The 16,968-nt window shown below is 51.7% G+C and overlaps 2 protein-coding genes across 3 annotated transcripts in view; one reads left to right on the plus strand and one right to left on the minus strand.

Moving 5' to 3' along the window:
• Positions 1–3,066: 3,066 nt before the first annotated feature.
• Positions 3,067–7,818, plus strand: LIMD2 (LIM domain containing 2). The gene is made up of 5 exons (XM_052699522.1): positions 3,067–3,157; positions 4,508–4,643; positions 6,540–6,584; positions 6,702–6,841; positions 7,061–7,818. The coding sequence occupies exons 2-5, from the start codon at positions 4,602–4,604 to the stop codon at positions 7,218–7,220; spliced, it is 387 nt and encodes a 128-aa protein (XP_052555482.1). The 5' UTR covers positions 3,067–3,157; positions 4,508–4,601; the 3' UTR covers positions 7,221–7,818.
• A 4,568-nt stretch (positions 7,819–12,386) lies between these two features.
• The window catches only part of MAP3K3 (mitogen-activated protein kinase kinase kinase 3), a 42,013-nt gene continuing 37,431 nt past the window's right edge, over positions 12,387–16,968 (minus strand). For both annotated transcript variants that reach the window (XM_052699498.1, XM_052699499.1), the window contains exon 18: positions 12,387–16,895. In XM_052699498.1, coding sequence (XP_052555458.1) covers positions 16,667–16,895 — 229 coding nt within the window. In that variant the 3' untranslated portion in view covers positions 12,387–16,666. The remainder of the gene's footprint in view (positions 16,896–16,968) is intronic.

Here is a 16,968-nt window from a genome sequence, read left to right on the forward strand (position 1 = left end):
TGCAAAGGTCTGAGCCGTCCTCTGGTGTAGGAATGGAGAACCTCTCCTATAGGAACAGATTAAAGGGATTGGCTTCTCGTGGCCAAAAAAGAGGAAGCTGATAGGCCATGAGTACTTTTGGGAGGCAAACTGGGAGCAAAATTCCACAATAAGAGTAAAGGGATGAACATGTTGGTAGGAAACTGGGAGGTGGAGTTTCTGGGTAGGACGTGGGGGAAGTCTTCTAAGACTAAGGAAGAACTGAGAAGGGGGTGGAAGGGGCATAACTGCTATAACTGTGCTCGTGTGTACTGCACTTAATTAGTACCATGCTGCAGAGCTTCCAAGTCTTCCTTCTTACGAAGCATTTGTGCCTGATGCCCAGTCTGAACCTCCCAACCTGTTGTTGCTGCCTGCTCTATCATCTGGCTCTAATGAGAGAGATTTCTCTGCCTGGAAAAGAATCTCCTCTCCCCCACGTAGCAGGGGAGTGCATTCGTCCACTCTCTCCGAACGAGATCGCTGAACCCAGGGAGCAGAGATTCCCTTCATGATGCTTAATGGATGCCATAAAACATGGCTTTAGTCCAAGGGATGGGCTGCTCTGTGCTTCAGTTCCCACTGCTGGAAAACAGATGGATCCCAGCAGCATCCTCAGGGCATGGCTGGACCTGGTGCTCCCAGGGATGAAGGTAGGAGAGCAGAATGGCTGGGCAGGGGCTTCCCTGGCTCGTGTGGGTCCTCCATTGTTGCCCTGACAAAGGCAGCCCTGTTCCTCCCCACAACTATTCCTTGTCAGCATCCCTCAGCATTTCAGCTGCAGATTTCCTGCCCGCTGGCAGCCTTTCAAGAGACGGCACGGAACGTGGATGGAAAGTGGATGAGAGGGGAAGCTGTGCGTGGTGGGGCCGAGTGGGGTCGTGGGGGCTGCGTGAGCGGCCCATCTGGTTCCCTCCAGAGCCCTCTGTCCTGGATTGCAGCAACAAGAACCTGGGTTGGGTCCCAAACACCGGTGTTGGCCTGTAGCCACGCAAGGAGCCCAGATCTGAAGCCAACTTAGAATCATGGAATCATTAAGGCTGGAAAAGACCACTAAGACCATCAGATCCAACTGCCGGCCCATCACCACCATGACCTGAGGTCTGCCAAGGCTGGAGCCCTGACCACCACACTTGCTCTGTTGCCCCCCCCACGGCTGCAGCTTGCTGCCCCTTTTCCTGAGAAGCTGCAGCAGTGCTGGTGGTGTTGTGTTCCTGGCCTGGTGCTGGCCTGTTTGATGCTGATTTGTTTCACAGCATGGGTTGGCCATGGCAGGTGTTTGCACTAAGCCTACATGTGGTCACGGGGACATCAGCAGTACCGAATTTCATGGGGGAGATGCCTGATAGCCCCTCTGAGAAGTGGAAGCCATGCCACGCTGCTGGGGAAAAGGCATCTTCTTGGGATGGAGGGGGGGGGCCTGGATCCTTCTCCCCCTCCCCCCCCCCCCCCCACACACACACTGTGCTTGGTCTTTGGGAAAGCCTCTGGCCATGGCACAGTGATCCCAGCAGTAAACACTGACTTCACAGGGCTGCTAATGGGAACCATATGGCAGAGAGGGGCCTCTCACCCTTTGCAGTCACGCTGCTTTCCTGTGCCGGAAAACCATCATCAGTTTTCAGAGAGGCTCTCAGCCAGCAGTGGGCTGCTTGGGGGCCCAGTGAAATGAGGCTGGTAGGCAGCAAAGGGCAGTGGTGCTGAGCAGGAGAAGGGGACAGTGCTGTGTGTTGGAGGCAGGCCATGGTTATGGGGAGATGCCATCCTCCTGTGAGTCGGGGAATTTCCACAAGGGGCCTCTCCAGATGCTTCCCTGTCCTTACATCTGTCCCCAGGGCCAGGCAGGTGAGAGGCTGTGAGACAAATGTTTTGTGACTGAGCAGCTTCTGGGCTGAATGCTGCCTTCTTCAGCCCAAAGAACTCCTTGGTTAGTGCCAAAAGACAGAGCTGCAGCACTCCTCCTGCTGTATTCCCATGGCAGCAAGTGCATGTGCCCTGCAGGTGACCTCCAGCCCCACTGTCCTGGATCAAAGACAGCTTGCTGAGGTCACCAAGAAGCCCCCAGAGCCAGGCTGAAGCTGGTGGTTTGGGCACTGAATGCATCCTGCTGAATCCAGTGCCACTGAGATCCAGATCTGCCACACTGCAGCCACCAGAGCTGCTGTCAGAGGCTGCTCCACCTCCTTGGGCTCAAGCCCAGATCCACTGGAGGGCCATCAGATGCTCCAAGGAAGGGCAGGAAGAGCAGAAGCTGCAGAGTGAAGGGGTCCTTGTCCCATCCTGAGCTGTATGATAAGAAGTCAATAGTCAGTCATCTTCCGGGGCTGTGTAGGTGGTGAAGGAGCTTAGGAATGGAGGTCTGGAGAAATCAGGGCTAGCTGCTGTGGTGCCAGCATCCAGCATGGAGGCCAGGAGCTTCCTTGCTTTGTCACAGACGTAACACGTGGTCTTCGTGAAATCAGCAAGCTGTTCCAGCACTAGCAATCCTGGCATCAGTGTGGCAATGTGTCCTTAAGCAAAACCTGTGCCATGGGGGTTCCTCTGCACACAGAAGCATGTTTACTGCTTTGGGCTCAAATCCCCCCTGTGCAGACCAATGCCTCCTTCAAACAGTGATGACAGCAGCTGGAAGCCTCTTAGAAACACTCCTGCAGTCTCTAATGTGCTCTGTTTCCCTTATCACTTCAGCACACCCTTCCCCTGTGAGATTTCTACCCCTGTCCTTGGGCAGGAAGGATGTTTAGCAACATCTACTCTTGTCTGGAGGGCAGCTAGACCAAAGGGGCCTCTCTTGAAACAAAGACCGGGGCACGGGGCTGCAGAAGGGTATGTGCATGGAGAGTGGGTCTGGATGGAGAACATCAAGATATGGGTTGGGATAATTGTGATGGTCTTGAAGGGAATGGGATTGGGGAGCTGCTGCATGCAGGAAAAGAGGGGAAGGGGAAAAACAGAAGCAGAGGGAGCCAGGGATCGCGGGGAGGAAGGGGCTGGAGGAACAGGGGAAACTGAGGCAGCTGGGGTAGGGGAGGAAGATGGGCTGTGAGGGGAAGAGGAAGGGGTGGAGAGATGTTGGAGGGACGGGCGGCGAGAGGTGAAAAGAGGTGAGGAGATCAAGGGCTGCGCATCTGTGCTGGAGGTACGTGCAGGGTATGGGCCAGAGGGGCTTTGTGGGTTCTTTGGGTTCCCCATGGGGTCTGTGCACCACGCAGACCCTGGAGGTGTGGGAGGGATGGTGCTGCACCGGGGAAGGTGGTGGCGGGGGGGGGGGGGGGTGTCTGCATGGCCTCCAGCATCATCTGCCTGCGTGCGCTGCATCATGGCGAGCAGGAAATGACAGACAGACCGCAGAGAGGACGGGAAATGATTTCGGTAAAACTGGAGTTGTGTTCTCAGCTGGGGCTGGGAAGCGTCTGCACCGAGGGCTGCCCAGCTCAGGTCTGGAAGCCCGGCTTTGCTGCTCGGGTGGTTGAACTCTGAAAGCAGTCGCTCATTTGGGGTGTTTGGTTGCAGCAGCTCGAGCCTGATGGCAGCTGCTGGGTGTTGGGGCTTTCTGGGGATCAAAGAATTCCCCAAAGCCAAATCGTGGTTGCAAACGTCACTGGGAGATTGGATTGGCAGCACATCTCCATCATTGCAGAGCTCCTGTTTGCAGCCAGGGCAGCACGGGGGGCTCAGAGGCCACAGCCATGGCTCAGTGTCCCCACTCCGCTCCTCCCTCTGCACCAAGAGCTCAGCTCCCCATCTGTTTCACATGTGCAAAACAGGGCTCATCAACCCTGACCTTTTATGGGTGTTTTGAAGGTAAAGCACAGTTGGGGAAAACCCCGAGGATCTGTCAGTACCTTTTCATCCGACTTTTACCAAAAGAGGTGGTGGTTTTTTTTTAGTGACTTTTTTTTTTTCTGTGCTGCATTAAAGCTGTGCTGGGAAGCATCAAACTCACCCTCACGGGTTGCTCAGCCTAAAGGCAACGTGAGCTCCTGAGAAAAGACAAAGTTTCCGTCACTCGCTCCGCTGAGCTGTGAGCCGCTCTGTTCAGCAAAGCTTCTCTGGGCTAAAATTAGGCTAAAATCCGGCATCACCCATCCTTGGGTGGCTGCAGCAGTCTGGGCTCTGGGTTTGCTGCCTCAGCAGGACAGCAGCTCTGGCTGGACGCTGTACCTGCCTGCTGACAGCTTGCTACCGCCTGCCGACCGCCTTCCACGCGTGGCTTGGAGGATGCTTACAGCAGCTGCCACTTTGCTTCCCGTCCCTCTCCCATCCTGAGCCCAATATCTTTGTATGGGAAAGCATCAGAGCCGCATGCTGTCCCCACCTCAATTCCTAACATTGAGCCTTATGCCAGATCTGGCGTGCCTGGAAGTCTTGGATCCCCCGAGGAACCCCTGTGCCCCACAAGGAAGCCAGTATCACACATCAGCTCCTGCAGAGCTGTGGGGTTGGGGTGATGAAACCGGCCACGCTCCCACTGACATTTCCTTTCCAGGTGTTGCAAGAGGAGAGCTTTCAACACCTCCCCAGAAACATCAGCCCACAGACTCCAAGCTCAGGATTAAACCCACCGAGGAGGGGACAGAACCATGTTCCAGGCCTCGGAAGCCGCCAGCACAACCCCATCTCACGTATGTCGCATCCCCTGCAGTTTGCATGAGAATTCCAGAGCCAGTTGAGTTTGTTCTCAGAGGCCGAAGGCTGTGCATAGAGGACTTGGTGTTTTAGAGTGACTGAAGGCACAGCTGCTGCTCGGACAACGGGACCCCGGGGGTGGGAAGGTTCCAGCAGAAGGTGCTGTTTGCTGAGCACATTGCTGAGCACGTTGTCCAGGCTGTGGTGCATCTCATCCAGCGCTGCTCGCCCCGCTCGGCTCGGGTTGCTTTCTGTTTGTTTGGGTTTCCATGGCTTTCCGTGATCACAATTGCGAGCATGCGAGCTGCTTAGGATCGGGGCGATCGGAGATGGAAAAACATAAAGGCTTGAGAACATCCCCTGCTGGGACAGGATATGGCCCTTCCCCGAGGGAGGATATCTCAGCCATGAAATAGATAGCGGGCCTGGTCGGAGCCAGGAGGCTGCCGAGAAGTGACGAGCAGCAGCAGAGCACTGCAGCCTTGGGAGCAGATAGGAGGCAGCAGCTCTGCTCAGCATCCTCCTTAGCGCTGCTCACCGAACCTGGAAGGAGCTCGTGAACCCCAACCCCAGCAGAGCACCTGTGGTTGCTTTGCTGGTGCTGAGGGATGCAACTGGTTTTACACAACCTGAGCCTCCTCTCTGCCTGCGCTGCTCTGTTGACTTTGGCTTTCTCTTCAGCCTTGTGCAAAAGTGGGAGGGAGAGGAAAATCATGTCCTCGACCTCAGGCGGTGAGAGCAGCTGGGAAACGTCTGGAGAGGCAGCTTGGTGAAGTGAGAGCTTCCTGTGTGTCTCTTAGACAAACTGTTTCCAAAAATACAAAGAAGAAATGCTGGGGAAGGACGAGGTGGGAGCTCACCCTGGGGACAGAAACGAGGCTGTGCTGCCCAAACAGAGCTGAAGCTGCAGCAGAGGAAGGGCAGGGAGGCAGGAGGTGATGCTGTGCGGTCACTGCCTGATGGGGACCCTCTAAAGGTGCACTGAGACTTGCTCAGAGCCCCCGAGGGCAGAGGCTTGGGCACCTCAGAATCTGCATCTGCTCTTCCCACAGCTGTGGGCTCTGAGTGGCACCCAGCACGTCCTGAACTCCACTCTCCCCTCCGTGCACACAGTCTGCAGGGACTTGTGGAAGCTTTTCGGTCTCGCTGATGGCGCAGGCGTTTCCTGTGCAGCACGAGGGCAGGCCTGGCTGCTAACAGGGGAACTCGGAGACAAAACATCTGGTGAGGGGCAGCCAGCACTGCATGCTGCATCAGTGGAGGGGCATCCCAGAAACAGCACAGGGAAACTGCCAGCCCTCCTACAGAGCCCTGAGTGTTGGATGAGCCCAATGATTTGTTGGCCAGAAGGAACCACGAGCAGCCTCTCGTGCTAAAACAGAGCTGTTGTTAATAAAAACATCAAAACAATAAAAATAAAACCGGGGCAGCATGTGCTGGTTTGCCAGTGTAGGTCACAGGGAGGGTTCTGCTGCAGCCACTCTGCAGAGACCCAAGGGATGTTGAGGCAGGGATGTTTCCTGCTGCCCTGCTCAGCTTTGCTGAGGGGCTGATGTCAGCCCTGGAGCCTTGGCGGGCAGTTGAGGAAAGGAAGCACCGACTGCAGATGGTGAGAGCTGCATGACCCTGGGGTCTGTGCTCGTGTGCTACCTGCACTAAAAAAGCAGCCAGTGTGCTGTGACACCTTGCCACAGAAGCAGAGCCGTGGCACGCTGCTACATCCAAGCTTTGGTGAGCAGTGCGGAATGGCAGAGCTGGCTGCTCTGTGCCCATGACCCCAGAGAAGCCCTGTGCCTTCCTGCTGCAGGTTTCAGAGCCCATCGTCGGCTGCCACGCGCAGCTCAGTGCCTCACCTGCCAGTCCCTAACTCCCATTTCAATTTCTCTCCTTAGGAGGCAAAGAGCAACTCAGGAGGCAGCACGGTGCAGCGCTCCAAGGTACCGCAATTCTCCTGCACCTGATGGCTGTGGGAAGAGGTGGGAAGGACAGGGATGGGCACAGGATCTCCAAACCCCTTTCCTCACCTTCTCTCCCTTTGGTTTCCCCTTGCCCAGTCCTTCAGCCTGAAGGCCCAAGTGAAGGAGATGTGCACTGCCTGCCAGAAAACCGTCTACCCCATGGAGCGGCTGGTGGCGGATAAATTTGTCTTCCACAACTCCTGCTTCTGCTGCAAGCACTGCCACGCCAAGCTCAGGTGAGCAGTGCTGGGTGCTGCTGTGATCCTTACTGGCAGCTACGGGGTGTGGGGAGGCTCTTCACCCAGCTGCCCATTGCAGCCCTCCTCTTGAAGGGCAGGGAAGGACCCTCCGTCCCCTTTCTGCTAAGGGCCATCTACACGTTCCTTCCTCTTTCCTCCCTTCTCCCTGTGCTCCCAAGCCCTTGCTGAGCCCCACTAACCCCTCTCCTTTCCCAGCCTGGGCAGCTACGCGGCACTCCACGGGGAATTCTACTGCAAGCCCCACTTCCAGCAGCTCTTCAAGAGTAAAGGCAACTACGACGAGGGCTTTGGGCGCAAGCAGCACAAGGAGCTGTGGGTGCACAAGGAAGTGGAGAGCGGGACCAAGTCGGCATGAGCAGGGCACGGCCCACCCTTCCCTGGAGCCCAGCAGACAGCACGGAGCAGTGCTGAGCCAGCGCTGACTGAGCTGATGTAAAGCAAAGGGGACCCAAGCAGTGGGGAAGGGGAGGCAGCTCAGCTTTTCCTGGGGCTCTGAGGAGTCCTACAGATGTCTAGAGGGGTCCTACAGATGGTAAGGATGGGGCAGAGGTGAGTGGCTTGCAGCCCCCAGACCCAGAGCCCTCTCTCCATGATGAGATCAGACCAGAAGCGCTTGCCCCCTATGAAATCCCAGCCCTGTGCACACATTCCAGGCCTGCTGCCGTGGGAAAGGAGATCCGAGGGCTTTGAGAGCCCCAACCCAGCCTGTAAGTCAGAGCAGAGCTCCCGGTACCAATCCTGCCTTGCTGGGGCTCTGAATAAGGATGGTCTTTGGTTTACATCAGCTCAGTTCAGTTGGGATTGTTCAGCCTTAAGGATGTTGCCCTGCGACTGTTTAACAGTGTCTGTCTTTTTTATATTTGCCTTCCATTGGTACGTTCTGCGCTGGAGCTGAGTGCAGCTCCATGCGTTGCACCTCTTTTATTTTTGTAATACAAGGTTTCCAAGCCTTCCCTCTCTTGTCCTGTGCTTCCAGGGGCACAGGGAGGTGGGAGCAGCGGTCAGGTCTGATCCATTGCTGTACAAAGAGCCCACACAGGACTGAGGAACCATTCCTGGGGATGCGCGTGCGATGCTGGGGCTGAGACAGACGTTATTTGGGGAGCAAACTCAGGATTTCACACTGCACACCAGTGAGCTACAAAGCTCTGAGCCGCGGCTGTGACCACAATTCAGCTTCCACGCAGAGCCCAGGGATCACCCTTGGAGGCAATTCACCGTCGTGTGAATTCTGTCTGCCCTTTTGCCTGCATGCACTTTGTGGCTCATTCGCTTCCCTTCATGCCATCGCTGTGCCCAGTCCCAGCAGGCGGGCAGGGATGGCTCCAAGCTGGGCTGGCTTCCATCAGCCCCAGCTGCCGAGCTGTGATGTTTGGATGGGGGAGTCCATACTAATTAATGAGCCTAACGAGACCTAATGCAGTGAATCCAGGTGGGTCTGTTTTTAGTGATTATTTACCTCCTTCCTCCACACGCGTGATCTGTAACCCTCATCTGCCCAGCAGCTCAATGGCATCACAGAAGGTGACCAGGTTGGTCAGGCACGATTTCCCCTTGCTCAATCCACAGTGATTCTGATGACCTTCCTCTCCATTTACAAGAGATGGGTGCAGGCTGTCCACCTGTGTGACCTCAGAGGGACGGGTGACCCCCAGTGTCCCTCCTGCTGGACATCACATCTCCCCTTGTTTGTTACGAGGTTTCCTAAAGACACGTGTGGGGATCACAGCAAGGACTGCACACACACAGCTGTGAGTGCCAGCCTCACAAAGCGCTCTGCCTGCCCATCACACAGGTCTGCTGGCTCCTTACACCACAACAGAGGCCACTTCCTGCCCGGCCCTGCAAGATTCATCACAGCACAACAGTGCTGCTCTGCTGAGGGGCCCTGTGACCCCGATCAGGTTCCGGTCCTTTCCTTGGCTTAGAAAATGAGAACAGGCTCCTCAGTTTTGCTTCCTGTTTCTTGCTGGCTTCACTTCCCCATTCTCACACTGGCAGGCTGTTGCTCTGTTCTGCACAGCAGGGAAATAGTATGCAAGGGATTTTAAACTAGCCTAGATAATTTTCCATTCTGAAAACTGAAAATTGGGATTTCGCCTGATGGCAGAAGCAATCCCTGTTCTCTACTACTCTCCTATACCCCCTTTTCATATGGGCGTTGTTGATGCAGCAGAAATGGAAGGAACACGAAATACCAAGAGGCACAAGGTCTTCAGAGTCTATCTGTATCTTCTCTACCGCTGCTTTCTGCAGTCCCCCTTTTCTCATTCTGAGAACAGAAAGCTGACCCAGACACCACAGTTTGAGGGGGGTCTGGGGGGGACACGTAAGTGAACCTGATGAGCATCAAATTCACACACAGGGAGAAATGCTTCTATCACTGCTGCATCTCCCTGGATGGACGCAGCACACAAAGCTGCTAATGGCAAACTCTGCTTCCCAGATTAACCTACCAGGCTCCGTGCACAGGGAAGCCCTAGTGGTAGAGTGCATGGGAAGATGTCTTAAACAATGCCCTGAGCTTATCTGATCTGCCTGGTGTGTGTGAAGGATGTTCTGCACAAGTGACTACACACACTTTCCCAGCGAATACCAAAAGCTGAAGCAGAACAGAACCCCCAGCTTAAAACTTCTCCAGCTGTGAGGTTTTTGTAAGGCAAAGATTAAGAAAGGGCCAAAAGCACTCCTTGCCCCTAATGTTTCTCTAAGATCCAGCTGATTTTAGGATGAGTCTCATTCCCTTTCGAATCCTCCATCCTTCTGGCTGCCAGCAGCGATCTGCTGGTGCCGGATGCTCAAGTTCCTGCGATTCGGGATGCTCAGACCCACAGCTGGCTGGAGTAAGACTTAACAGCGTAAGTACCCATGAAGAAGAGAACCACAGGAGGTTCCCAGCACACACAGCTGCCAAACACCGTCCCAGCTTTTATTGGAAGTTTCCGAGCGGCCAGGAGCCAGCCACCAGCTTGGAGAAGCATTCCGTGCTCCCCCTGGTGCGGCTCGGCAGCACCGCGCAGCGGCACCCGCAGTTGGGATGGGTGTTTGGAGCTATTTGGGGAGGAAACCGTCCGCACTGCTGGGCTCAGAGGGCAGCCCGCAGCCTTTGGGGTGGGGAGGAAGAGCTGGGGAGATGGCTGCAGCATCACAGCTACTGGGGAGGCTGCACGGAGCTCGGAAGTTGTGCTTAGATGTAGCACGATGCCACAGTGCCACCTGCATTTCCTCTCCTCCACTGCAGAGATGTGGGCCTGCACTGAAGATGCAGAACGAGCACTAGGCAGAGCTCCACACCAGCAGAACAGAGGACGGGGCAGCAAACTGTGCCAGCATTTCTTGGATCTCGTGCAATACACCCACATGGTATAAAATCCAGAAGACGTTGTTCCTAGTTAAGACTTTACAATGCTAACAGAAATAGCCACAGCAGTCTAATATAACCAGCCTCTTTGAGGATTTGAAATTACATTTGCTTCAGAACTGTGCAGCATTGGATTTAAAGAGAAAACTTACCTTGAGTCACCTTCCCTTGAGCCACATTACAAATATAACACCATTGATGAGAGGGGGGGGGAGTGGGGAAAGCAGTTGAGGTTTTTAGGCTCATTCCTTTTGTGCACTGGTCACTCCTTGTGGCAGATCATTCCCACCTCCAACCCGAGTTTGCACTTTCCTCTCCCACCCCCTGCTCCAAACCACCCAAGAAGCAGCGTGGGGAAGATGCAAGGCAGGACCACACACTGCACTCATGGAACACAGCATTTCTGTGGAGCGTGTTGCTCCTGAGAGGGCAGCCCAGGAGTGAACAGGCCATCCTGCAGCCCTGATGCATAAATCTCACGTTCATCCTTATAGTAAACGTCACAACTGATCAACAGAGCAGTTAGGAGAGGGAAAGCCTCAGCTTTGGGAAAGGCGTCCCAAAGCAACAAGTTTTCAGAGCCCGTGAGCTTCTCAACTTGGCCTGTGGCACAAGTGGGAATTTCAGGTTGTAACACAAAGAGAAGTCAGGAAGCAGCAGGAGATAGAATCATAGAATCATAGAATCACCAAGGTTGGAAAAGACCTAAAAGCTCATCCAGTCCAACCGTTCACCTATTGCCAACAGCTGCCACTAAACCATGTCCCTCAACACAGCATCAGCACAGACGGCGGTGCCTGGTCCCACAGGACATTTTGGCTCTGATGCAGCTTCAGTTGTCTGCTTCTCATCAGTTTTGGAAGAGCACACAAGAGGCACACATGTACTTGTTTCACGTGCAGGGGTTCCTATTGCATCAGCCTGTTAACCCATTTATTCTTAGTTGTTCACATTTAACATTAACAAATATTTCTGTGTTTGGTGGACATAGAAACAAACTACGTGCTGACCTGGGAAAGGGAGACTGCAGGGAAAGTCGTGGCTCTGGCCCAGCATCTCAGGGGACTCAAGGCATTCAATCCACTGCTCAAGTGACAATGGCACTCATGCCAAGCTCATAAACACAGAACAGTACCAGGAAAAAATGAGTATCTGAGCAAGCACTGCAGACTGACTTTACAGGAACGCTATTTCTGTCCTTTCCTAAGATAGTATGCTGGAAAAAAAATAAAGCCTGAAAATATTTGGAAGTGTGGGCACCCATTCCCTCACTACTTCAGGACAGCTAGGCTTACCCTGCCCAAATCCTCAGCACACTCCATGCAAGAGCTCCCTTTTGCTGGACGGCATCAATTCTGGCAGCAGAGCTCGTGGTGTCTCACATTTACCTGAAGCCCACCGGCCTCACTTCCCCATGTCCTTGCTTTATAAAATGACCCAACAACACAGCCAAGGGAGAAACAATTCAGGAACAGCTTCCAGATATTCGGAATAAATGCTTTCAAGCAGGCTGAGCTTCACAAGTTGGAGCTGCAGTTATTCACTTAGCAACCTCTCTGGGGTTCCCACGAGCTCCCAACTGAAGCAAAGCATCCCAGCCAGGGCAAACACCATCATGCAAACATCTCCTCGTGGTCTTGCTGCCCTTTTGCCTGATGACAATCCAACTCTGTAGGCACTGGTGAATGAGGACCATTTACAGACCCACGTCTGGACTGAAGAACTCACTCACAAAGCACGATCCAAAGCTCAGCTTCTGCTCTCCATCCGCAGACTCTCCACGTGCAGAGCCAACAGAGCAGCCCAGCTCCCCTCCTGCAAGGTGAAATGAAGACACCGCTATTTTTACACTCTAACAACAACAGCAGTGAAAAAAAAATATCTAGACAGAGCCATTCTACCTCTTGGAAGAGTGAGAATGGATGGAAGTGACCTTCCCCAGAGGCAGCGTTGTAGAGGACACACTCACCTGACCCAAGGAGCAACGCTTCCCAAATAGGACACTTCTCCACCTGTCCCAAACAATGCATCCCTGAGAGCACAGAATTCATCTTTCAGTTAAGGTCCTTGGTTAAAACTAGCTGTCCCACCTACTTATCCAGAAGCACTGCTTGCATAGGAAGTAACGGATGCTGCACTGCAAACAGCCACCGAAAAGGCTTTCATATAAATGATAATTTTATTGTAAATAAAACGATACATTGGCCTGGCTTTGCACTGCAAGCCCCCGGTCGGTACATATAGATACTGGTTCAAGGTCTTCTGCACAATCCAGGTTACAGCAACTTCTGCCTGCTCTGCACAGCTGATGTCAGGCAGGCATTGATGGGCAACTGTGTCCTTTTCCACATGTCAAAACCACCTTTAGGCCTTTCCTAGCTGGGGAATTCAGAGCTGCTGGTCAATTTGCTCCTGAATAAGGTTGGTGTTGAAAGACCTGAAGCCCAAATATCATTAACCCACAGAACATTGAATGCTCCCAGCTCCACAGGCATACAGGTGACAGGACAGCAGATATTCAAATACATAAAATCTTTCCACCCAGCAGTATTAACCTGAGCACCAGTCACGGGGATCTGATCCAGTCCTTTCCCTGTAGAGCTTTAAATATCTGAGCTTTGCCCACACTTGCCCAGCTTTCATAGATTATCTGTGCTCTCTTGGCACTTGGAAATACCCACTCACCTGAGTGGGTACCAACGTCCCTCTGGGTCAATTTGTTTTGGTAATTAATGGCAAAGGGAAATCTTTGGAGTATCTCCAAGTCCTGTGGAATATTACTCCAAAAATGTGAAAATTGCTGCAATGTGCAGCAATCGGAATAGGCAAATATTAGATTTTACTGGAGAAGAAGCCAGTAACCTGGAATGCACAGAATCGTCACGCCAAGACCAAAATGCCAACAGTTTGCTTCCTGACAAGCTCACAGTTTGCCAAATCCTCTGTTCCCAAAGCTCCTCTCTGATGGGAACCTCCAACATTTTCCTGCTCGAAGTTTCGGCTGTTCCAGGATAGCAGCACTCTGATAAAATACATTTGGTTAAAAAAAATATGAATCTCCTCCACTTGTGCAGCACCTCCCATCAATGCAAAGCAGTCGCTCCATCTCCCTCCCAGGCAGGAACAGCTGAAAACACAAAGCGACATTTGGAATGGACGCAGCATTTTGCTTTAGCCTGGCCACCCTCCTCTGAACAAGTTTATTCCCATTTTCTCCCAATCCTGCCAGGATCAAGAGGCCAGATGTAACTCAGTTCAGGGCTGTCATTACATTTACGTCCGCTTGCATTTTTCTTGCTGTCAGGGCTGCACAAAGAGACTGCAGGACAGATGCCAGCCTCAAGGTTATTCAGTGCAGCAGTGGACATCAGAATCCAGATCTCCCCATAATCAAGATGGCTGTGAGGAAACAAAGAAGGCATTTTGGCTTGGCTCTACTCGTTATAAACCATCAGTGAATTCTCTGCAAAACCAGCTGCTTTTTTTTTCCTTTTTAAATTCATAAAGGCGTCAAATTTATTTCCCATCCTCCCCCCAACCCCATAACAGTCGAGTCGATATATATAAAAATCACCAAATATGATCTTTTACGATATAAATTAAAAAAAAAAAAAAAAAAAAGTATGAGGCATCACCGTTTACATGATGTAAAAAGAGCTAAAAAAGAGCGATATAAACTACATTCATAAAAGTGCATCTCCAAACACACAAGTAATGCTTTGGCTTGTTCCTGTGCCGAACGGGTGGCATTGGGTCAGGGACTGGAATACAAGAAGTCCAAGCTGGCACCCCATGTTCTCTGTCGCTGTACGACTGCTATTGGCTTTCATTAATACAGACTGGAATACAAGTGTATACACGGAGTAGGCACATTTCAGCAGAGGTGGTGGGAAGGACCAGAAGCTCTGGCAGGGAAAGGACTGAGCCCATCAGTCCGTGATGCTCTTTGCTTTGCTCTGGAACAGCCTTCCATGATGCGTATGAGGTAAAAGCCACAACAGATCCTGAGGATTTCGTTGCTTTGAAATATTAAAAGTGACACCATTTCCTCATGCCCTATTCTCCCAAATCACAACGTGTGGGACAGCAAGGAAAGACCACGGAAGGGGGTCTCTGTTTGATGAGGACAAGCCAAGGGAAGAGAGAAGCCTATGTGGAAAGGATCGACATTGCTCCTGTGCATCTGCAGGTTCAAGGGGGGCAATTAAAGATTCCAATCTTTGGTATATTTGTAGTTGCAAGGCTTGAAGAGTGCTACCGGGCCACATAGGACTGCTGACCACTCCTGTCAAGGCTGCAGGAAGGCCTTGGCATCCCTCTGAAGCCATTTACACTGCAGCCAAGTGGTGTCAGATGCTCCCCAGAACAGAACAGCAGCGTCATGCCCTCACTTCCCCCTGGTGCAAGCAATAGTGAAGCGCAGGCCGAAAGTCAGGCCACACATTGGACAATTTGGAGTCAAGTTCCAGGCTCTAAGGAGATCAATAGAAGTGCTCTCACTCAATAAATTACAGAACAAGGGCTTTCATGAGAATAAAATCCCCCTAAGTGCCTGAAACTGAAACAGTGCATCCTTGTAGCAGTGCAGGAGAGCCCGAAAGTGAAACCAACACTAACTTGCTTCCACCCATTACATATTGCTCTGAGTTTGGCACAGAAAAAAAACAAGATTGTTAAATCTTTTCCAGGCTTTTTTTTTCTTCTTTTTTTTTTCCCCCTCTTCTAATTCAATATCCTATTATTCGTGGTGTGTTCAAGGATCCTAAGCTCACATTAAAACTTGCTTTATCCTGTCAAGAGCTTAACATGAATTCCTGTTAATTTTGCTGCATCATGAAGCAACTTTCCAGGTTTTTTGGGGGAAGAGAAAAGCATGTGGGCCCTTTGGAAAGTGGTTTCCAATACAAGAGAACACCTTCAGTGTTGCTCTATGAAGCAATACTTTAGCAAGTAATTTGCTTGCTTCTCTTAGTTTTATTTCATGCAGGACACTTTTAATTAACTCAGGAACCCCCAGCACTTAAAAGCTGCTGCTCTCCTGTGTGAAATAAGGACCACTGGTGTCCCAATGCAGGATTTGTGGGCAGTAAGCCATCAGGAACTCTGTTACCAGAGGTGTGCTACACACAAATGCAGAATGGCTTGGATGTATCCGTTTGTAACATGCCTGTATGGGGATCTCTGTAACTCTCCTCTTGGTCAGATAGTTTCAGACATCTGCTAGCATTACAAGCGTTCTCTTTGTTCCACTGACTTAATCTGAACAAAAGCTTATTTAAATGGGGTCAAAACATTTTATGGGAACCTTAAAATGAACACCTGCATGCATATAGAACACAATGCACACCGTGAGGGGATGAGCTTGACTCTGACTTAATGTGCACAAGTAAAATTGCTGTCCAGCAAATTCTCCACGTGAAAAAAGGCAATCCATTTCCTTAATTTTCCACTAGGCTGGGCCACCAAAGGAACACCTAAGCTTTTCCTGAAGTAAATTCCCAGGCACCAGGTTAACTATCTTTGGTTTAAGGGATAGTAAAAATGTTACCAGCCAAAATGATTGGTGCAACAAAAAGCTGCTCTGCACGACTCCCTTCCAGCAGGGCTTTCTTCAGACCCAGCAGCCTCAGGGAGATGAACCAGGAGCACAAACGAACCAACACTGCTTTAATGCTAGGACAGATCAAGCCTTGGAAATCAAGCTCTGGATTTTCCAACGTCGGTGGGAGAGCCCTTTTCTCAGGCTCTAGAGTGATTGCATTCTGCTGCAACATTTCTGATTATCCTGACATTTAGCTAGAAAGACCTCCCTCGCCCCCACCCCCAAATCCATGGTTTCATTATAAAATAACACTATTCACATACTTTTGAATCAATATTTTCTGAACACCTTCAGATGCTGAATACTTAAGAAGAAAAATATATAATATAGCGAGCGCATGCTCAATGACACATGGCTTTTTGCTGGATTCATGTACTCCAGATATCTCTAAAGCCCTAGAAGTCTGGAAAACAGTGACCCACACGAGTAACCACTTGTAGAAAGCTGATCTTGAAAGCTGTAGCACGTTTCTGTTATGGAGAGGGTAGCTCTTCCAGTTCCCACACCGGTTCAGATTTCTTCTAGGTTCAACCAGCGAGACACTTCTTACATTCCCATTCTTGGGCCCGCAGAAAACACGCAGCCAGCTACAATTTCACATCAAGGTAACTAGGGCAAAACGCAGCTCTGTTTGGACAGCTGTCGGTAGAATAAACATTAGTCCAGCAAACAAAGGTATCAGGCACAAGGGCAGACCCTAGGTTCCTTGGTATAACTTCCCCAAAGGACTAGGACAGCTGAGTTGGCATTTTGAAGACGCAGCACCACAATGGGCAGTTGCAACTACACCAGATGGAGCACTGAGAGCCCAGCAGGAGCCGCTAGCAAGGGAGGTAATTCAGTACTGGAGCTGTGCAAACTGATGTCTGAGCAGCTCTTCAGCAGAGGGTCTGTGCCTGGCTTCCACAAAGATTCGCTTTAGGAAGTCCCGGCAATGTTCTGATATGTGGGAAGGGAGCTGGGGGTTGGTTGGCTGGGTGGCAATTTTGAAAATGGCTGCCATGGCTTCGTACTCTGCCCAGGGTGGTTTCTCTGTCAGCATTTCCACAACAGTACAACCGAGGCTCCTGGAAAAGCAGATGGGAAAAAAGAAGTGAGAACCGACTCATACAGTAAAGCACAGTGTTCAGAGAGGACTTC

This window comes from Tympanuchus pallidicinctus, unplaced genomic scaffold (genome assembly GCF_026119805.1).
Source record: "Tympanuchus pallidicinctus isolate F22 unplaced genomic scaffold, pur_lepc_1.0 scaffold37, whole genome shotgun sequence".
Taxonomy (NCBI): domain Eukaryota; kingdom Metazoa; phylum Chordata; class Aves; order Galliformes; family Phasianidae; genus Tympanuchus; species Tympanuchus pallidicinctus.

Bases quoted from the DNA above. Each gene is read 5' to 3' on its own strand.
- LIMD2 (XM_052699522.1), top strand. From the start codon at position 4,602: ATGTTCCAGGCCTCGGAAGCCGCCAGCACAACCCCATCTCAC. The intron at 6,585-6,701 runs GTACCGCAATTC...CCCCTTGCCCAG, and splicing joins GCACGGTGCAGCGCTCCAAG to TCCTTCAGCCTGAAGGCCCA. The intron at 6,842-7,060 runs GTGAGCAGTGCT...CTCCTTTCCCAG, and splicing joins CACTGCCACGCCAAGCTCAG to CCTGGGCAGCTACGCGGCAC.